Below are 23,022 nucleotides of genomic sequence, written 5' to 3' on the forward strand. Positions count from 1 at the left end.
AAAGTTCTTGAAGGAAAAGTGTGTAGAAAATGAACCAGCTTGTCCTGTGGCACTCGGTGAGTGAAGCAGTGAGAAAGGCAAGTCAGCGGGGACCCCTCTGGCCCGCGTCCTAGTGAGCCAGCTGCTCACCCCCCAGAGCAGAGCTCTGCCACAGCACTTCAGTCCATAAGCTTGCACGTGCCTGCTGGGGTCTGGCCTGCCAGCCTGAGGAAGCTGCTTGGCCCCAGTAAAATGAAGTTATTTATACCTCAGCATGGACGCTGTCCTCACGGCATGCTCTTCCTGCCGTTCAGTCCCTATGGATACTTGTTGAAAGCCAGCAGGCTCTACTGGGGATGAGGAAGCTGTTCTTCAGTGAGGGCTCTATGAACTTGGAGTTAAGCAAGGCATTCAGAAACCACTTATGAATTTCTTCAATATTTAAACATGCTTTTCTGTGGAAATTGGTCTGACAGTGTCACTGAGAAACCCATCAGTTGTCTCCAGCTGAAGAACCCCACAGTGTCCTGCGAGTGCCAGACAAGGGTGAGGTCCCAAAAACATCTCTTGGACATTTTGAGAGCAAGTGCTCAGCAGGGCGTTTATGAGACTGAGCCAGGTGGAGTGAGAAAATGTTGAGCCAGACCCTGAAGGCTGGAGATTCCTCTGAGGTTACAAGCCGTTATTGCCAAAAAAGGAAGGGGAACCGTATTTTTTCCCTTCGTTCCTGGCCTGCTGCTTGACATTGAAATGAGAACATGATTGTATCGGAAGCCCGGCTTATTGGCTATTGTTTCCTGTGCTTGCTTCTGTTTTTACAGCCTCCCTGGTGCAGTTTCTAAGCTCTGTCAGAATCTGGCATTCAGCAGCTCTCCCCCCCGGTGCCATTGAGCTGTGAGCCCTGCACATCAGTCAGATCATAAGGGACGTGAAGGCGGCAGGGTCAGCCACCATGCCTCGGCTGTGCACCAGCAGTCTGGAGGCAGGGAGAACTCAGGATCTTCATCCTGAATAATTGCTCCCGAGGCCTTTTCTACTTCCCACTGCAGCTGCAATCCCAAGGATTGTAATTAAAAAGCAAGACAACCCACTTCTGTTGCCCATCTCCTTGTTGAAAACACAAAGTAGGTCCAGGCTGGAACAGAAAGAGTTGCGTGGTTTTTAACTGCGTTGTTTAACTTCATTGCAACTCGGAAGGATAATCTGCAGCGAAATGCAGTGTCTGGCCAAACATGGTGCTGCAGTGCTGAACGGGAAGAGCAGCCAAGCAACTCTGCCATGGTTGCAGCCAGAGAACAGGGTGAACAGGGCAAGCCCACCCCCACTCCACAGAATATGCCGTCTGCTGAGCCAGCTCTCGACCAGCAGCAGTACAGACAAGTCTGCACTGCAAACCAGCTGCCCACGTAGGAGCCCACGCCAGAAGCCTCACGTGGATGGCATTTCCACTGCAAAAGCTGCCAAAGCCAGCAAGCCAGTGTCATTTGCTTCTGTCTATCTTCTGCAATTACCCTTCCCGACCAAATGGATACTTCCCTGTGAGGAACATATTCATTTATTTCAACCGTGGGGACCCCTGTGCCAAAGGAAAGGGCAGGCTGTGTATTTTGTGTTAAAATATAGACAGCCCTTTCCACAATGTTTCCTAGGGCACATATAAAATTTAACATGGCTTAGAGAGGGATCAAAAACAGACAAATCAAGCAAAGATTCACTCCACCTTCCCAAAGGGCTATCCCAGGCCCCAGCCTAGACCAGAGTCAGGACTTGCAGCTCTCAGCTATTTGAAATACTGTTACTGTCAGCAAAGCAACTGTCTCAGAGTAAGACAGTCCTCAGGCCGTCAGCTGGACAAGCTCCCTGTATCAGCTGAAATACTGCCTCAGCTTTTGCAGTGATTCCCCCTCGCTGTGCGCAGCCCTGTGCAGCAGGAAGGGATCGGGTACACCTTTGTGTGCCGCCCAGCACAGCTCTGGGAAGGAGCATGACTCAGTTCTGGTTTGCTCCCTCCATCAGCAACTTGTCTGACATTATTACTGGTGACTGGAACCGGTCACATCTTGCCAAATAGTGTCTAGAAAAGTTCACCCAAGTTTCCAAACTGTGCTTTGACTCCTGCCCACACACCCAATAGCACTGCTTTGCTGGAACTGTGGGGCTCAAGGAGGCAACCTTCCCACCGCAGACATGGGGCGAGCACGCCAGCAACAGATATCCCCATTATTTTTTATGCAAAGCAGGGCTGTTACTCTGTTTCTTGAAATAATTATGGCCATGATAGGGCTTGTTCTTAAATAACTACTTCAGAAACACAAGTCCATCTCCTCTGACCAAGACACTGTAATTGGCACAAAATTATGTATGTGAGCCCAACACGTCAGTGTTGGCTGCTGCACAAGGTTCCAAGTACACTGGGGTAGAATCACCAGTTCTTGTTTGTGCCTGGTGTGGTTCACTCTTTGAACACAGAGCTTGGTGAATATTTTAAGTGTCTTCCCACCCAGGGCTGCTGGTGTTTCACCGTCTCAGTGTTACCGTGAGTTACAAACATGGCAGGACTGAGGGAGTAATTTGTTTCCCTACATTTGGTTTTCAGCACTGATGTTCGCAGAAACACAGTGTAACTAGAAGATAGCCCTGCAGAGAATTTAAGTTCTGGCTCCTTCTAAAGTTCGTGTGGACACCATGAAGCATCAGCACTGCTGTAGTGCAGTCCTGCCAGGAGTCCCAAGCACAAGAACTGGAAATTGAATGTGAAGCAAAACAGACTTTTATAGAGGAGCACAAGTCCTGTTGAGGGCCTGCTGAAGGAAGAAGGGGGATGCATCCAAGCAGCTTGACCTGTCAGAGCATGCATCTCACTGCTTGTCAGCTCCAGCAGCAAGGCATCCCCAAGGAAGGGTATGAGCCCTCCCTTGCTATTGCAGGGAATGAGGAGGAGAGGTGGCACAAGTGTGGTATCGGGGTACAGTGTCAATCAACCACAGTCTCTTTATCACACAGTACAGACCAGAGATGTGAAGCCCCATCTTCTGCATCCCTTCCCCACCAAGAGAAATCTATAGAAAATGGAAGTGCATGCAAGTACCACTCACATGAGATCATACTTTGGTTCTGATGTTCTTTGAAGCTGATTTCTACCTCCTTAATTCTCTTGACAGTTCACAAAGATAATCTGAATGTGAGAAGCAGAAATGCAGGGCCAGGGTGACAGCCCTGACTTGGGCTTTGGCTTGCTTTCCAGAAGATATGACCAGTGCGAACAAAGCTGGAGCTGCATTTCTTTTTTCTTTCATGCTGGAGACACCAAGACAGCTACACTTGCTGCCAGACACTCAGCAAGCTGAGATAGGCAAACGCTGTCCTGTCTGCTCAGCATGGAGCCCAGCAGATAAGCTGACTGTCTCACTCAGACCGGTGGAAGGGTTTGGCACCATATCCTAGTTAACAGTGTTTAGGGCCACATGACATGGGAATATAGGCTTTGTCACTGTGTAAGACCCTCTCTGTTGTTCCTCAAGTATTAAGGGCTGGATCCAAGGGAAAAGTAAGATGCACTCAATTCTATGCACTCAATTCTGAACACATTCAGTGTCTTCAAATCATATCCTAAAGGGTCACTTTTAAGTGGAAGAGCCTCGTAAGATGTAATATTGAGTGAGCAGTGTGAGTTCCTAGCACTAATTCAGTGACAGCACTTGGCAGCCCAGCAAGAAGAGGTAACAATCCCCTCCTCACTGATAAAGAATTTCTACATGAAAGCCTGACAGCCCAAATCACAGATTTCCCCAACTTCTTCCTTCCACTCACTACCTGCTAATTGCTGAGCCTTACCCAAGGTCTGCAGCTGGGAGCAGCTAATGTAGGAGACCTGTTCTTAATGATGGGACTTCAGGTAAAGCTGGTGAATATTTTCTACAAAGTCTATGCCTTTCTAAAATCTAGTGTCACTGGGAGTCAGAATTTATGAATCCATCTGATGCTTGAAACATAATTCCAACCAAAGTTTGGAGACTTGTTTCTTAAAAAAAAATAAAAATAAATCCTTCCATGTTGGTTTTATTTGTTTGGCTGTGAGAAGCATTTCGCTTTCACAGTTTTTGAAGTAACACTTTTTAAAGTAATATTTTTCTCTACAAATATTCCTGTGTTTCTAACAGTAATCTCCAGGGGAAGAATGTATTTCATTTGACCAAAACAGAATGCTTCATGTTGACTCAGAACGGCTTCTGGGGGTTTTGCAGTCATTTTTGTTTTGCCTGAAGAGAAAATATTCTGCTTTCTGTTTAATCTAAACATTCCACCACCAGTTCTTTTCATTGGCCTGCCAAACTGAAAAGACCTTTATTTTCAAAGATTCATTTTCAAAACAACTGACTTTATAGAAGTTACTCCTGTACCTAGAAGCTTTGATGGGTTATCAGGAGGAATACAACAGACTAGGCAAGTTCCTTGCACAGCATTCCAAAATACTCTGACCAAAGTGTCACTTAATTGCTAATGATCCTGTTAATGTAAAATGTAAAAAATAATTTAAAAAAAAGAACAGACTATAACCTCCTCTCAAGTGTTTCTGACTTGATGAAGACAAACTTCATGGGGATTATTTCAAACCATGAACTTAAAGAACCTGTGAAACTCTGCCCAGCCTTCCCAGCTAAGGTATGACTGAATGAAGAAAATAAAGACTGAGGGTGAGAGAATTATCTTTAGCAGGAACAAAGTGAGAAGCAAAATGAGAATGTTCAGCAATTTCATGGGCATGAACAGCCGTGGCTGACTGTCCTCAAAGGCCATTTAGTGCTTATCTTCTCTGTGGGCTGATGGATAGTATCTGAAGGGAGAGGTGATGTTATCTCCACAGCTTTAGATATGATATAAATATCATAAGACAAATGGCCATCACAGTATATGAAACAAAAGCAGAAGTGAAAAACACCCAGAATCCTGTATAAAATCCTGTGCACGTGTCTCAGGAGGATGTTTCAAATGCACAGGCAGGTGATACAGTGCTGCAAAGTAAAGAGCTGTAGCAAAGCGCCCGAGCCTACAACGTGCTGAGCTCCTGGGGTGCCATGCTGAGGGCTTTGAGGTCCCTCAGCTTCATCAGCTGGTAGCATGGGGCCACCAGCCCACTGGACAGTGGGATTCAAAAGGCAAGTGAGCCCGACACAGTTACAGCTCTCACCGCTTCCTGGTGGACAGTCACCACCTATATTACAGATCACACTAAACAAAAGCACAGCTGTCCCTGCGAGGCAAGGGGTCTGGTGTTTGTGTTCACACGCTGCCACTGCGGAGACTTGAAGAGAGAAGTGCACACCTTCCCCGGGGAGCCGCGATTACACCGCTGAGTTAAAAGGGACCCTCCCTAAGCTCATCCCAAGCAGCAATTAATCTCCTCCTAGACAGAAGGAGAATTTAAACATGAAGGGCTTCACTGCATGAAGGTAAACAATGTTCTTGTAGGCACTTGACCTTTGAGTCGCTTTTGTGTGTGGCTTGCTTGATTTTGCTGCCTGCCTGTCCCTGTGGCCGGACAGCTGGCCCCCTTCCCTCCACCGTCCTGCTGCCTCTGCTTCCTTCGCTTCGCTGGGCGCTGCTGGGTAAGCGGTGACACCCTGGCCTGGCTGCAGTTTCCTGCAAACTTCCACTGACCTGGAGAGCTAGACAGCCAGTCTGAGACCAAAGGGAAGGGGCCTTTCCCTCGCCGCCGAGCTGGTGCTGCAGCTGATTGAGTCCCTAACGTGCTACAGCTCATCTTTCTTCACATATAAGGAGCTTTGCAGCCCATGGGAAATTATCCTTTTTAATTATCCTATGGGAATTGATGGGTGTTTCTTTATGGGTAAGGCTCACAGGGCATATTACCTTCCCAACTCAGGAGAAACAGGCACAGTAAGCCACAGGGAAATACCCTATTGCCATAAACTGTTCCTTGGCTGAGAATTCTTCCCGGTGAAGTTCAGTGCCGGTAACTGCAGAGAGGACGACACCTGCATTCCCATTGGCACAGCCCTCCAAATTGCAACAGCTGAGTGCAATTGATTTACACCATCTGGAATCAGAGATCTTCCCTGAGGCTATGGTTATCATTTTTAAAGAAAAGTGACCCTGTCCCTTTTGTTTCAAGAAGTTCTGTCTCTGAGAGACTTTTTTACAAGGAGTTAACTGATTGCTGATTAACTTAAGGTGGTGAATGTGTTTGTAAAGCTGGCAGTGACACTCCCGATGTTCCGGCAGATCATTTTTCCGTGCCACAGTCAGCCTGAACTACTTAGGAGTTTCATGAAGAATTCAGTTTTTCATCTGCACAAGCCATAACAAAGGTATCAGCTGGCAGCTGATTAGTTCCATATTCAGTATTTATTCTTTGTCATTTTGCTAAGATCCAAAGCTGAGCCACTTCATAGTTGCTTATCTGTTAAGTGAACAGTCCAGCTGCCTGGAAAGCGCTCTTGCTCAGAGCGTCTCCATCCTGGTGCAAGTGGGGTCAGCTTGCTCCTGCTGGCGTGGGGGTTTAGAGCAGCTGGAGCGAAGCACGGGCAGTCTGCGGGACCACAGAGATTGGCTCTGCGTGCTGTTTGGTGCTTTATATTTTTATTTCTGCACAGAGTTTCACCAGGAGACAAAAAAAGCCTCCCTAGCCTCACTGACATACCCTGGGTTATATAGTGAGGACCTGACCTTCACCTGCAACCACTTTTTCCTTTCATCCTAGGGTCACTTCCCAGTGATGACCAAAGAGTGGCCCTAACCTCATGTTTAAGCTCTCATGTCAAAGCTGTAGTGGTTTAGTCCTGCAAGCAGTGGCCACATCAGTGTCTTCACTTTAGGAGTTGCTCCACTAACACACAGGGATCCCACGGTGGTGAAGGGTTCCAGTATGGCAACTGAAATGGGGAGGAAAGGAGGCCTTTGGCAGACGGAGAGCTCCTTAGGCTAAGGCTATAAACTAGGTAAAGCACAAATTGCAGCCGTCTGCTTTCTGCACAGGACTCTAGGAAAACTCACTGTAGGAAAGAGAATGACCCATCAAATATTAAACCTTTTTTTTTTTTTTTTTTTAAAGCAGAGTGAGAATAATGCCCATGAGACCTGACATCCACCAGTGATTAACAATTATTGCTCAAGCCGTCCCTTCCCTTCCCAACCCAATGTTTGTAACCCAGACACTGCCTTTTGCTGTTGTTAATTCCACAGTGATTTTAAAATGCTCTAGATGCAAATACTGTTGGCAGAAGGCTGGATTTATATACTGTGGCCTTCAATTCAGGTTGTAGCTTATGATCTGGGGTAGTGTAATTCTAGCTACCGGCTAGACATACGGCAACTGACATACGGCAAGGTGCAGACTGTTATTAAATATCAACTAGGAATGAAATATATTTCTGTTACATACACTGTAAATTCATGCTTCCCATTTAGGTGTTCTTCAGTAGTTTAGTACTCGCATGATCAGTACCTGTCCTATTTACAAATTTAAAAAGTAGATAATTTTTAAGTCTGTCGTGAATCTGAAAATTTAGTAGGGGTCAGTCTTGGAGGTAGGAAGAGATGATGGAGAATGGGGGTTGAATGATTATTTTTTTTCCCTGAACAGGAAATATTTCTCAGAAATATTAGTCTGTTTTGACAAAGATATTTCAATCATTGCTTAGTTCAATATTTTCTGACATTTTAGGATTATTTAACATTTCCTTAGCTGCCTCTTTTGAGTTATATTACTTTTTAAATAAACAGTACTATTCTGAAATTCCCTCTAAAAATAGGGGCACAAATATTTTTAAATTCAGTGTTCCCATCTTTTCAGTCAAAACAAATAGTCAAAATCTGATCCAAATTTGTGAATAGTTTGGTATTAAGAAGCTCCTTTTTTCACAGCAGATTTCCCCTTGGCTGATACTCTTGTCCTGTCCCCCTGTCATGTGGCACATTAGTGGTTCTCTCTTTTTCTCTGTAGGGCCAGAAATAGGCTTCCCCTGACACATTTTTGCATTCCCAGTATTTGTTCCAAATATACAAAAATCTGTTTTCTCTGCTTTTTCCTATAGCAAATAATCCAAGGATGTTCTTTTAAAAATCTTCTTTTCAGTAGAAATGCCTTTCGTCATTTGCACAAGCTTTCAAATTGGTTATAAAAATACCATCACACTTGATACCTCCAAGTATGGTTTAGCTGGAGAGCAAGACTCCAGAGGTATTAAGCAGCACAAATGCCCAGGGACAAACACTGAGCACATTTTCCTAATGTGACTCAATAGAAGAATTTAGCAGACCTGTTTGGGAAAGTGCCTAAGACACTGGATTGTGTATAAATATTTCCTATTTGTTTTAGGGACTGGAAAAAGCTACAAAGTTGTGGTCTGGAGATTAGGTTTCTCAGCTCAAGGCTTGATTAGAACCAGTGCCTGCCTAACCAGAAAGTTCAGAGGTCTATCTGAGACTTCCTAAATGGGGGGAGTCTAATTTTTTAATTCTAACTAATCTCTCTCACATAACGTTTCTTGCAATGCCCTTAATCCAAAGGACATGGTTTTTTATAGACCAGTGCAGTCAGAATAGATCAATGGCACGGAATAAAAGCTGACATGAAAAGGCACTACTAGAAATGATCGACATCCAGATTTTTGGTCTTCATCTTCTGTTTTAGTGCCTCGTGTTCAGTGCCACAGTGCAGGTCCTTGTCACAGCTCCCACATTAATGACACATCTCGTACTTGCACAGTGACCCAAATGCCTTTGTAAAACGTCCCCATAACACGTGTGGCCTTTCTGAGACATGTGGGGAGCTCCAACCAACATTTGCTCTCGTGGTGATGAAGCACACAGTACATTTTGTCTGCTAGGAATCCTGTTTCCAGTTCTCAGAGCTAAAATTAAGCTATCAAAACTGCACGAGGCAACAGTCCCACTCTCCTGTCTGACTCCCCAGTCACTCTGCCTGTCACCCTTCATGTTTCTGTGAGTGAAACTGTTCTGGGTTGTGGTGCAAACCACGCTAATTCTGTATAGATTAATTCCAAGTGACAGCACTTACATATTTCCATGACGTTCCTTAAGCAAAGACTGTTGTCATTAGCCAAGAAATGAACATTAATATCCCCAGATGAATGACCTGTGTCCAGGTGATTTACCAGTCACGGGGAAATAAAGACAAAGGAAGGGAGATGAACCAACTCTGAGTTTGCCTTTGTCAGTGGAGTTCTAGAGGAGCAAATCCAAATCTCACACTCCATGTTCAAACTGTCTGTGGGTCACCAATAAGCAGTTATATCACTTACATGTAGAACGCTTGTCACCCAGAAAAATGCAACATAAATATGCACTTCACCTACTGTTTAATTACAGATCCTCCAGCATGGAATACACAGATCCCTGCTAGTGTCCAAAGAGTGAACACTCCTTTTAAATTCAAAACTGGTTCCCCACTGATATGAAGCAAAGGACTGTTTGCCCTGCTGCGGCAGGTTTGCCCCGGCAGCCACAGGGGTCAGGCTGTGCCCCCGGTGCTGCCCCTCCGGGCACCTGCCCAGCTCAGCCCACCCGAAACAGCCCCTCTCTCCTCACCCAGCTCCACCACCAGCCTCTCAGCTGTGGGGGGCGGGAGGGCTCCCCAAGATCTAGGACTAGCGCCGTGGTCTTGATTTGGTAGCGTGTGGACTTGTTCATGTATTTGCACAGAAATGTGCCGTTCTGGGCAATTTTCAGATGAACAGAGGGGCTAGATCCACCCAGCAATAAGAAATGGATTGTTTTCTTTATAAAAAATCCCTTAATATTACATCAGAAATTTGAGAGGAAACACGACATGATATACAAGGGTAGTTCAGAAGGTACATCCTTCGTCAAGAATGACGCTTTTCCTTATTATACAGCAACAGGGAACACTATAGGGGTTTCCTTTTTTCAAAGGTCACACTCAAAGGGTTGCAGTCAACAGCTCGATGTCCAAGTGGAAACCAATGACAAGTGGTGCTCCTCAGGGGTCAGCACTGGCACCAGTGCTATTTAACAGCTTTGTCGGCTACATGGACAGTGGGGTTGAGCGCACCCTCAGCAAGTTTGCCAACGACACCAAGCTGGCGGTGCAGTCAACCCGCTGGAGGGCAGGGATGGCATCCAGAGGGACCTTGACTCGCTGGAGGCGGGCCCGTGTGAACCTCATGAAGTTCAACAAGGCCAAGTGCAAGGTCCGGCACATGGGTTGGGGCAATCCCAAGCACAAACACAGGCTGGGCGGAGAATGGACTGAGGAGAAGGGCTTGGGGATGCTGGTGGATGAGAAGCTCGATGTGACCCAGCAATGTGCACTTGCAGCACAGAAAGCCAGCCAGATCTGGGCTGCATCAAAAGCAGCGTGGCCAGCAGGGTGAGGAGGTGATTCTCCTCCTCTGCTCTGGGGCCCCCAACATCAGGAGAACATGGACCTGTCAGAGCGAGTCCAGAGGGGGCCATGAAGGTGATCAGAGCGCTGGAGCACCTCTCCCAGGAAGACAGGCTGAGGGAGCTGGGGTGGTTCAGCCTGGAGAGGAGAAGGCTCCAGGCAGACCATAGAGCAGCCTCCCAGTACCTGCTGGGGCTGCCAAGAAAGCTGGGGAGGGACTTTTTACAAGGGCCTGTAGTGACAGGACAAGGGGCAACGGCCTTAAACTGAAAGAGGGTCAGTTTGGATTAGATACAAGGCAGAAATTCTTAACTGTGGGGGTGGTGAGACAGTGGCCCAGGCTGCCCAGAGCAGCTGTGGGTGCCCCATCCCTGGCAATGCCCAAGGCCAGGCTGGAGGGGGCTGGGATCAGCCTGGGCTGGGGGGAGGGGTCCCTGGCCACTGCAGGGGGCTGGAACTAGATGGGCTTTCAGTCCCTTCCAACCCAAACCAGTCTGTGATTCTATGAACACATAAAGTGTTTGGACATTGCTGAAGGCCTCCTACTGATCCAGCGTGATGGATGTGTCAGTCCTGGAGGACATTACCTGCATTCATTACCAATTTAGCCCATTTGGGAGTAGTTAAACATCCTTTTGAAAACTGACTGTAATTTCCTCATAGCACATCCTTTTTTAAAGTACTGTCAGAATACTTCAGAGCGCATTTTTGCAACCTAGATTGTTCACAAACCTTTCATGTCATCCATTTCCCATGCTTTATGTGAAACCATTTCCAAAATATAGTAAGTGTGTGGAGGCAGGTCCCCAGCCAAGGATAAGGAGGCTGAGGTTATCGCACAGGGTGCACATCCTTCCCTGTCAACAGTATAATCCAAACCAAAAGTGGTTGACTGCCTACACTGGGAGGTGTAGTTGGTATTGCATTAGCCGAACGGTATTTTAAACTTTATACCATGAGAATATCAAGACAAAGAATGCTTTCTAGAGAGATATTGAAGGTTTTAGGATTTCACAAACATTATTTAATTTTCTGATGACTATCACTGTATTCATACAAGGAAAAATCGGTAAATAACACTCTGAAGCTTTATTAACTTAAACTACCTCAGATTTTTAGTTATTTCTATATCCAGTCTGATTTCTATATCCAGTCTGATTCCCAGGTGGGCATCCTCAGCTCCCGAAGAGTCTGACCAAGTTACTTTGCTGTTGGCTGGAACAGATTATTCCTGCCTAGCTTTGAATATCGTGGGTCTACATTCCCTTTTTGCATTCTTTCTGCACTATTCTGGAGATTCTTATTTACAGAAAGCTGCTTTTTTGTTTCAGTAGATTTATCTTAACAGCTTTAAACCTATTGTATCACCTAACTGCTGTGGAGTTTGGGACTGCTGCAGTATAATATCACCTATGAAAGAAATTCAGAGGACTGGGGAAAGAACTAACTCCAGTGCCATGAAGACCTTTGGAGCCGATCCATTAACTTCATTTTTACAGATGGAGAATAGATTAGAAAAGGAATTTTTACAAGATTACACTGCAAACTGGTAAAATAGGGTTAGAAATGGGCTATTCCAGTTCTTGGTCATGGGCTATAATCCCTAGATGACACTGGCATTTGCAAATGAGCAAGATGTGACTGGATGTCTTGTTACACACTACAGGGAGCCTTCTGTGGGCAGTTAGCTGCTCAGACTCCAGTGCCCTTCTGGTCATTGAGCAGTAAAGGAGCACTTTTGCAAACCAATGTTCTTTTCCCTGCAGACTACAGAAGTCCATTTGTGGAGATTCACCCGGAACATCCTGAAATAATCTACATTTTAGATGCTAAGAAAACGGTTGTTGTCCCTTGCCGAGTTACCTCGCCAAATATCAAACCTAAGCTTAGCCAGGTAAGTGAGTGTTTCAGAGAAACTCAATCAGTTCAGGGGTCTGGGCTGCCAATAAAATTGGTAAAAACACAAAATAAAATGTATGAAGCTAGGTAAGTTTCAGATAAAAATAGCAAAGACACTGAAATTCCAGCAGCACCGTCCTGCTCTTGCAGTGTATTCCTACTGAACTGTGTACAAGGCTGTTTGGGGATTAGCCTGAGTTTATCACGTATATTTCTCATCTTGTGACTTGATGTTCCTCCATAAACTGGCAAAGACAGATGACAGGGCGCTGTTTTTCTTTAAAATTCTTTGTAAAACACCTGGCTGTTAGCTATCCTCATGAAATCTCATCTCTTTCATACCTTGAACCTTGTCAGAACAATTGCCCATTTTTGCTTGATTTCATAAATTTAAACCAAGTTTCAGCTTTGGGAATAAATGGCTACACCGTCCACCCCTTTGACAGAAGTTACATCTGAATGTCAAGGTTACAGAGTGGTCTGTGGAGGCCAAGGCCATTGTGTATAATAAAAATGGAAATTTAAGGTCTGGGGCTTCCTCAGTTGATGGAGGTCTAGTCACTCATTTAAAGGGCTTTAGAATTGCTTTGTAGAGAAGCCTGTCATGGAGCGAGGAGCAGAACATAGGTTTCCTGGCTCTAATCCTGCCTTTTACCTAATAGGTTCTGTGCCTTTCCATTCCCCTGCCAGGCTGACTGCTGGAGCTGCCCTAATGGGACCAAGAGCTCAGCGCCTGCCCTGCCCTTTCTCCGCAGCCTGGTCCGGAGGGGCTGTGAGAGGTGGGGGTGTTCTGCTGGATACAGGGGGATAGTGCAGCGCAGGCAGATGGGCTGATGTTCTGCTGGTAGAGGGGACTGAAGACCTCTGCTCCTTTTAGCAGTTCAATGTCTTAGTTTTTAGGTGTCTCCTCCTCCCAGGAGGCAGCACATGAAGTCCTGGAGGTCTGAGGCAGTGCTCCGGCCCCTGCTGAGACCAATGGCAAATTTCCAGTAGACGTGCAGAGGGACAGCACCGGCCTTATTGCTTTAGCAGATCTCTATTTTAAAATGTTGTCAGTAGGGATTAAAAGGGGGGGGGGTGGGGGAATAAGGCTCCTCTCCTGCTCTAGCTTATCGCTTCCATAACACTGAATAAGTGTTATCACCTTCTCCTCCTTGGCTATAAAAATGAAACATCCCCATCTTATTTTAGCCTGCTTCAACCAAATTCATTGCCGGAGTACAATGAATGACCGGCACAGTCAGCTGAGCTTGGAAACTCAACCATGCTGACCTCTTTATTTATTCCTTTATTTAGAGGCAGCCCTGCTCTCCCTGCTTGCCATCTAAATTCTGTCCCGGTAATTTCTTCAAACACAAACAAAGTCCTTTACCTTGCTGCAAGCGGCTGCTGGAATAAAATCTCCACTGAAAGCTCCCTTTTGAATTGCAAAGAAAATTGTCCCCAGGAGATTTTTCCCCTTCGAGGGAGAGCAGCTGGGCTGCAGGGCAGGGATGTGGGTACTGAGCACGGCTCCCCCGAGGAACCCTCCCAAGGCGGGGGCTGGACACACATGGCTACCGGGGGGACGTGCTCTGGGAGCCACGCGTTGGCTTCGGAAGCCACCAGCCCCAGGCTCTGACTGCGGAAAGTCACCACTTGCTTTGCCCTGTCTGGGAATTTCGTGGTGCCGCGTGGAGTCAAGGTGGCGGCTTCCCGTGCGGGGAGGAAGCAGGGCGGGAGAGGGGTGGAGGTAAAGGTGGGGGAGGAGAGGTGCATAAGGCCATCGGACAAATTTAGAACATCCTCTTCTTCCAAATTTAATCTCCAGTAGACAACGAACATCAAAGGGAGGAAAGCCACTGTGATTTCCTTCAAGCAGCATTGACGCTTTTTGTTTGATTGTTTAAATATATATTTTTGAATGGTTTATGAAAATGTTTAATATGTGTATAGAGTTGAAAAGGGCCTCCTGTGCGGGGTTATTTTTTCTTTCCCCTTCCCCTAGCCATCAGGGAGCAGAGCTGCCAAATTGTGAAGTTCAGCTTTATCACATTTTATTATTCTTGTAGAAAATGTACTTTTTTCCACCGTAAATTAAGTTCCTTATGTTACCATTATACTTTAAAATCATTGCGCTCTCTGGCCTTTAAATATGTATGGGGAAAGGTACCTCTTGCTAATACTGAACAGATCCCAGCTAACTCAACATATCACCTTCGTTAGTAACAAACCCATGCTAAGACACACAATTCAAACTTTTAATTTTGCCTAACATGATTTTAATTCTGGGCAAAAAAGAAGCATTTTCAGTCTTGTCAGATCTGTTTAGTCAATGATCTGGTTCAGTGTGCATTTGCCACTTACAGCTTTGACCTTCATGGGTGTTAAGGCATGATTAAGCCTCAGGTCTCAGATCTCCTTCTGTAATTTTCCTGAATTTTCCTAATGGTTCTGAATAGAGATGCCACAGCTTGATTACATCAAAAGTATTTACACGAAATCCATGTTTCCTACTGCTGGCAGAAGAGAACTGCTGTTCCAAAAGAAAGCAACTGTTTTGCTGTGTCTCCTTCCCCACAGCAACATCACCAGTCCCTGCCCCACAGTCATAATTCTTCCTCTTTGGTCTGTGCTGAAAATGTAATAACAAGTGACCTAAACCAGTGCCAACCTGATCAATTGTGTATTCATATGAGAGGTATAAGCATCAGCTCTCAAAGCCTGAAGCTGAAATTTTGTTGGAACAGGAGTATTATTGAAACTGAATCCTATTTAAACTGCACTGCCATACAAGACTACTGTTTGTTTGCAGACAGAAAAATAAATTGCATCCTGCATAACAACAAGAGTAAGAGCAAAACTATTATATCACTGGGGAAATTCCCACCTGCAGTCCCTACTGCAGTTCTTGGTTAGCTCCAAAAGCTAAAAAGAAGTAGCTCTGAAAAGGAATAAATAACTTCCCTCACCTTTGAGAAGCCAGTGTGTGATAGGAACGAGGGAGAAGCACTGTGCAAATAAAATTGCTAACACGTGGCAGCTGTAGGCACACGGAGGTTTCCCCAAACCCTTCATTTTTCAACCAAAATTGACCTTAACACTCCTACAGCGCATCCTTAGTCCTAAAGATAGTTCCTATATCCTTCTGGAAAAGTCAGACCTACAGCCTGTGCTTCCATCCACCTTCCTGCAGATAGGCTGAATTTCAGTGACCTGCTTTACAGACTCCGAAGCTATTTCTCTGCATTTCATTTCACATATTTCTATTCTACATTACAATCCAGGATTTTCAAAATGATTGGAAAGTAAATTGCTTTTTCTCTAGCAAATAGAAGATTTCTCCATGTGTTAATAGTGATAATAAACTAATTATTCCCACCAATAAAAGCTAACCTGCTTGACATTGGTGCTGTCCAAGGGTGTATGGAGGGTTCATTCTTATTAAATGAATTTTTGCTCTAGTTTATTTTCCACATTTGCCTTTCATATCCTCATTTCTTCCCCATAAGTAGAACTTACAGATACTTACAGATTTTTTCAAGAATCTCAGAACATTACAAGTATTTATGAATTTAGGACAAAAAATGCCTATGTTACTAAGTCCCCTTCTTTCTGCCACTATGATTCACCATCTTAAGTCATCCAGGCCGCTTCCATGCATAGTGGGAATCAATAGGCTGCTCTGAAAGTGTCTCATCCCTCTCTGTGTACAGAGAATCTGATGGCTAGCCACAGACCATAGCTTATAGATGGCTACACCAGGTGAGCTAGTGACATGAATATTCTGATTTTTACGGGTCTAACTTCACACATGTTTTTAAAGTACTGTGAGATCCTAGGAAAGTATATGGTAGCTACATGTAGTGTTAGGAAAAGCAAATTTTGTTCTTAAACAGTTCCAAAAAGATAACCCTACAGAATTAATGTAAGATAGGCATAATTATTTCCAGCAAATAGATGAGAGAAATGGGACCTATAATGGGTAGCATGGCATCTTGCCTAAGATCTGAGAGGACCGGCACTCCTGAATCAAAAGCCCCAGTTATGATGTCCAAGTTTTGGATTTCAAAGACAGTCAGACCTTAGGGAGGGCTTTTCTATTTGCTTATGTTGATGTTGCTTAAGATATGTGTGGAATGAGACCACCAACCACTCTGAAAGGTCAAATATCTACCCTGCCTCTAAAGCAGAACAGCCTTGGCTGGTTGCCTCTATGGTCTGAGGGGAAAGGGAATGTCTCACAAGCCTCCTATCTGTCTGTTCTCTTTCAGTATCCTCATTCCGTAGAGATGAAACTCAAGAGGATAATGTGGGACCCCAGAAGAGGATTTATCATCCCCTCTCATGCTTCTGTTTACTCTGGAGTATTCACATGCACTGCGAATGTCAGTGGAAATGTGTTCACCTCCTATTACGTAGCCCAGAGACTGGGTGAGTGACAACTGTGGGCCAAGGAATGACCACAATGTTTCTATTTCATGGCTAAGCCCCTGGGTATTATTTCTTGGTTAGCCTCAATTATATTTGATATATCTAATTGGCACGTATCTGTAGCAAGTCCAAGCTGGAACACTAAAAGCAAATGCAGTCTTCCCCTTTTTTCCTATTCAATAGAACCTGGATTTGATCCACTCCTGTTTTTGAGAAATTACCAAGTGTTAAGGTGGTACAAAATATGAGTATTTTATTCAAACCCCACCAAGGCTTTGTTTGCTTGGATCAAGCTACATTTACATTAAAGCAACTGCTGGTTTAGGATAAACTAAACAGTAGCTTTCTTTTTGCTTCTGGTCACTAAACACACAAGATCATGGTATAAAAATCTCATTAAACTGCTAATTCATATCTTTGCTTTTTTATATAGTTTGTCTTGGTGATTTACTGTACCCTTTCTCTTGTATTTACAGTTGAGCTTCAGATCAAAATTAAAATCTGAATTTGAAGCAACTAAACATTCAATTTTTGAGTGCCGGGCATTTACGTGAAGCCAATTAGAATTTATTTTTCTTTTGTTTTCAATGTATGGTCATATATTTTTGAAAGAGGAGAGTTTATTGTGACTTCATTCCCGTAAGATCATGGCATCCTTCTATAGAATTAGCACTGAGCTTTAAACAACAGGCCTGTAAATTTGTACAGCAGCCAAATAAAAGTCCTGTAAATCCCTCTCTCTCCCTCTTTCTTCATTGTTGAAGCAATTATTTTTTACTAGGATCATGAATGCAAAGCTAAAACCCCCGTTAGGTCATCTCTTTGTAGCCCAAAGGACGCGGGGAATACCTTACTCGCTGAATGTACCGTGGTCAGACACATTTTGTATGGGGCACCGTAAACATGATGCGGGCTTATTTCTGAGCTGATGTGTTTACGGCATCAATAAATATGTAAGACCAAGATTTGTGGATCTCATTCAGGAAAGAAAGGTAGCTGGTCATCAGAGGGGAGGAGAAATATGTTTCATGTTTTACAGAAATTAATCCTCTTGCAGATATACAAATCGTAGTCATAGAATCACTTAGGTTGGAAAAGTCCTTTGAGATCATCAGGTCCAACCTGTGGACTGCCAAGTCCACCACTAAACTGTGCCTCTAAGTTAGACATCTACATGTTTTTTGAACACTTCTGGGATGGTGATCCCACCACCTCCCTAGGCAGCCTGTGCCCATGCTTGAGCACCCTGCTGAGGCACTCAGAAGGATGTCACTTCTGAGAACTTTTTCTGAGAACAGCTGTGAACCTGCTGAGTGAGGGTTGGTGCCACCACAGCAAATGCAAGAAAAGTAATTTATAAATTACTGTGCCCATGGGATCAGTTAGTTTGATCAGCTGATATTCAGGCATTTATACAACTGCCCTAATATTTCCATCTTGTGGACATTTCCAAAAATTTCCGCATAAATGACAGAAGAAGGTCAGGCGTTTTGGAGAGGAGCAGATGTTGGGGGGCAATCAGAGTGCGGATGCCATCTTAAACACGCTTGATGCAGAGAGCACTGTGTGGTTATACCTTTGCTTTTTTCATTTCAGAGAGCAGAATACAGAACCTGACTCTAAAAGCAACTCCCAAAAAACTGCTGGTTGGAGAAACTCTCTCTTTGGAATGCAAAGCTGAAACCTTCATCAACGGGCGCATTGAGTTCGTATGGACGTGCCCCCGTGGGACAGTGAGTTGATGAAAATTCTGCATTCTGCTTTCATGCAGTCTCCCCCTACCCAAAAGAAAGAACTGTCCACAGGCCTGAGTAAACCCTAACTACCACTTATTCTGAAATATATCCAACCATTTGTAAGCCTACATTCGATTGTATTTTCAGTCTGAATGAATCTAAAACTTGTCTGACCATCTTGAACCTGCAACTTAAACTGCAAATCTCAGGCTAAAAGCCAGGAGCGTGTTTCTTGTTGGGATGAATAGCTGTCTCATTTCTTCTGGCCTTGTTTCTTGATCCTGGCTCACAGTGGCAAGTCCCAAGGCAGCCATGGAGGTTGCATGTTGGCAATCTGCTCATCAATCTTGGCATTTATTAAGTAGGAAAAAGTGAAACAAAAGCCAATTGTATCTGCTGAAATCTTCACCAAAGAATGACATTTAAATTTTGAGTGTAGGTTCTTGAGTTTTCTGTGGAATGCAACACAAAAATGCTGGACTTGAAGTAGAAACATGTAGGAGACTGAGCATTTGCTTTGATGTACTAAAACCTTTCAGTTCTCCCAAGGAAAAACAGAGGGAAGAAAGGGTATTTTCCAAATTAGTTCATTTATCTGAGATACTACTCATGGTTCTATTTGATGCTCAGAATGAAGATGACTGCTTTTTTGTTGTTTTTAGTTCAGGAAAATATACATTTCAAAGAATCATCTAAGCCTCTTGGAAAAGTGTAAAATGTGATTCCTAAAAACTTATTCTCCTGTTTACTTAAAAAAAGAATGTCTGATTTTGTTTTGGTGAAGAAACTGAAGAAATTATAACAGAATTTATAGAAGCACAAGCAATATGCTATTACTGAATTTTGTTTTGTGAACCCCATATGATGGAAGAGAGTTGGCTTTCTGTGAACCCTCCTTAGACTTCTAACATTATAAACGTAAAATTTCCTGGCCAAATCTCTGGGTTCAAAAATCCCATCAGAAGCGGTAATGCTTTCTAAAATTCTCCAGGAATTTGCATTGGCACTTGGCTGTCATAATAGATTATATTTCTGTCATAATACTTTTCTTTTAGAAAGTAGGAGTTTTTTAAGACAGAAAAATACTGACTGTAACAAAAAAACCCAAAACCAAAAACAAAAACCACCATCAAAAAAAACAAAGCACAACTCTGACCCTACAGATGTCAATGGCAGGTTTGCACTGAGATCCCTGGGATCTGGTCCCTGAGAAGGGCTGATCTGTGACGAATCCATCCCCTTACCTACCTGCCTGCCCAGATTTCAGTAGAGAAGCGCCACAGGTCCACTCTTTCTCTCTCTCATTAGATTTGATAATGAAATCTCACACAAGAGCTCTTCCCGCTGATTTGTCTTTTATACTATTTATCTTAGCGATGGGGAGGTATGATCATTTTGATATGAATCACTGCTTGTCTTTACTGGCAGACTTTGAAAGGATGAACAAAATAATCCAGTTTATGCTGCTTTTTGACCACCTTTTTTCTGACTTCCAGCACCCTTATCCTAAAAGAACGATGGATCAGACAGACATAGTGTATAAAGTTGGCAGTAGCCTGACAATTGAAAATGTCACCATGCAAGACGGAGGCCTGTACGTATGCAAAACATTCAACATAACAAGGCTGGAGGCCAATGTCACCGTTACAGTGTATGGTGAGTTCTGCAGCTTAACCAGAACACCCAAGAACCAAGACTGTTCAGTTTAAAGGATAATGCCACATTATTAAATCTGTTGACATAGAAATGGCATTAGGAAGAATGCCAACTAGGTAAATTTCTAATGGATCTATGGGAGAGTCAGCACCCAGCACTATGTTTTCAAAGGAAAAGTTCAAGACTGAGACATGTCTGAGGACATGGATTAACGGGGAGCTGAACTGTTTTGAACAAGCTGGCATCAAGTGTGGTTGCTGCTGCTCTGGGAAATGTGGCCTGCTGTCAATAACATGGACAAGAGCCACCTCAGCCATTTCTACACGCTGCTCCAGGGGCCGTGCAGATGCATATTCTCTGCTTTAAATAAAAAGTCCTTCATTTGGAGAGAAACGGTCCTGGCTGTGGCTGAGCTTTGCAGGGGAACTGTGATTACAGCTTGTCATTCCGTTTGGTTGTCTGCAGCTTCTGCAGATCTGCATTGCAAAAAATCCAGGGTAGACACAACGCAATTCAAAGATGTGAGCGCTGTGCTGTGGCAGATCTGACATTACTTGTCTTCCTGTTCACTTCTCTTTCCAGACAAAGCTTTCATTACGATTTCCCATAAGAAAGGGCCTTATTACGAGATTACAGCGGGACACAAGTCACTGAAACTGGCTGCAAAGGTGGATGCCTTTCCTCGTCCAAGTGTCACCTGGTGAGTACAATCATCTTGAGCAAAATCAGGAATACGCAACCTTCTTTTGGGCTCCTGTCTAGAATAGATTTTCACTGTTCCTTACCACACAGGTAAAAGATGAGAGCTGGGAATGCTCACCACTGGGGTCCCAGGTCAGCTAAGGAGATGCTCTGTGAAGCTGGTCAAGCCATACTTCTTTCCCATGCTATTCTTCTCTCCTAGTCATGCAGAAAAATGGGGGGTTCCTTTACCTGGGACACAGAACTGTTTGGAAGACTCAAGTAGAAACCTACTGGGGAAGGGCTGCCATATTACCACCATTAGTGTGGTCAGTCTGCCAGGAGGCAGTGCGTAATAGAAAGCTGCAGGATGCATTCTCAACATAAGAAATTGTTTCTCTTCATAACTTTTAAATAATTTCCTCCAATCCTGTACCACCAGCAATGTCAGATCCTTGCAGACAATGCAGTGAACCCTGCTGAGCAAACTAAAGGCTCCATCAGAACTGTAATGGATCAGCTTATTAGGAGGGGCAACATGTCAGCAACTCCAGGGGACATTCATCTCCCTTTATCCTTTCACCATTTGTCCTCTCTTTTGCTACTTTTTCTATGCTTCATTCTGCAGGGGGTCTTTAACAACCCCATCCAACACCTTATACATCTTTAACTGTATGAAATCCCATACAACAGCTGATGTGGGTTTCCCTGTCCTGGCAGAGAAGGTGGCTTGGGTGAGTTAGCACCTGCACAGTACACTTGACAACAAAAGGTCTCAGTCAGGGATGGGTTTGCTACATTTTTTTAGCAGTGAAATAACATGAAACTCTCTAATACTCAGTCAAATCAGTGAAATCGGCGCTGCCAGGAGGTATGTTTAATTGTTGCTGTTATTTAGGAGATTGAAATGTTTTTGTGAGTTGAAGTGGGGACCATCCCCCTCTTCTCTGCCAAGGCTTTGTTCTTGGGGCTCAGCGTGGAGCTGTGTGGTAGCTGCCTGGGACCACCACAGCTGCCTTCCCCGTGTGTTCGGAGCTACAGCTGTTCATGTTGGAGGTCTCTCAGTCCAGTTGTTTAAACGACTGTAAAGAATGTTTCCAGCATTCTCAGGCAGTAGGACTCAGGCCTCAGCTTCTTCCACCAAGCCTAAAGCTCTGTGTGTGGCAAAGTCTAGCCTATTTCATAATCATAACCCAAATCTGCATATTGGATCAGCAGTGGAGTCTGCTCACGCAGACTCTGCTATCCTACTCTTACTGAAGATTCAAAATTGTGAATTCTTCACTGACCTTCCTGTAAATTCTCTGGGTCACAGACTTTAGCTTTTTCAGAAACAGTAAAGGGTCATACATACATATTGAAAGACAATTCTGCTTAATTAATATCTTGGTTTAAAACTGACGACAGAAATTTTGGCTCACCCACGACTTCCTGCACTTAGTATCGCATATCCAGCATAATTTGGGGGCACCTAGAGTCCATTCCTGATCATAGCTGAGCATGTAAGAGGCACGGTTCATTCCATTCCATTAAAATATCTTTTCTCCGTTTGCTGGGTGAAGCCATCCCATAGCGCTGCAGATGCTCGGTTTTAGTATGGGAGGATAAAAGGAATAGTTGTCCAATTCAAGCACTGATTATAGATCTGCGTTTCCTTTGCTGTTTCTGAAGAACGACCCCTTACCCACCCTAATTCGGGTAACAGGCTTTCTGAGGGCTAACATGTGTGTATGCACATGATGAGCCTTCACGGGACTTTCAAAACAGGTACAAAGATGGCAAACTGATCAAGGATAACCACACCTGCTACGAGCCGGATCCAATGAAGTACAGACTGGGCATAAGAGATGTGAGACCAAAGCATGCTGGAAACTACACCATCGTCTTGAGCAACGCGAAATACGGCCTCTATAAGAACCTCACCATGCAGCTGGTAGTGAGAGGTAAGGACTTGGTGTTGATAATGTTCTCATTTTTTGTGCAATCCTTTACCAGTCAGCAGGAATGGGTGACATTTCCCTGTGTTTAGCTGATATGAGCCGATACAACATTGTGCATAGATTATCACCTTACTTAGGAACCACTGAAGATCCATCTCATTTCACCACTTGTTAAATCAAAGCAACAGAAGGAGCTGCTATGAGGAGCTGGTCTGAAACAAGGTCACTGAAGTCACTTTCCAGGGAGGTATGGCACCTCAGAAATACCTGCAGCACCTCTGTGTCGGGACAGTGTCTCCATGGAGGGAGGCAGAGATGGCCTGAAAGTGAG

The 23,022-nt window shown here is 44.4% G+C and overlaps 1 protein-coding gene across 2 annotated transcripts in view; it reads left to right on the forward strand.

Annotated features, from left to right (window-relative positions):
- LOC101913316 (vascular endothelial growth factor receptor kdr-like) overlaps positions 1-23,022 on the forward strand; it is a 141,987-nt gene that overhangs the window by 44,107 nt on the left and 74,858 nt on the right. For both annotated transcript variants that reach the window (XM_027784217.2, XM_027784218.2), the window contains exons 4-9: positions 12,133-12,260; positions 16,519-16,678; positions 18,275-18,411; positions 19,911-20,070; positions 20,653-20,770; positions 22,519-22,694. In XM_027784217.2, coding sequence (XP_027640018.2) covers positions 12,133-12,260; positions 16,519-16,678; positions 18,275-18,411; positions 19,911-20,070; positions 20,653-20,770; positions 22,519-22,694 — 879 coding nt within the window. The remainder of the gene's footprint in view (positions 1-12,132; positions 12,261-16,518; positions 16,679-18,274; positions 18,412-19,910; positions 20,071-20,652; positions 20,771-22,518; positions 22,695-23,022) is intronic.

Source organism: Falco peregrinus, chromosome 13 (genome assembly GCF_023634155.1).
Source record: "Falco peregrinus isolate bFalPer1 chromosome 13, bFalPer1.pri, whole genome shotgun sequence".
NCBI lineage: Eukaryota > Metazoa > Chordata > Aves > Falconiformes > Falconidae > Falco > Falco peregrinus.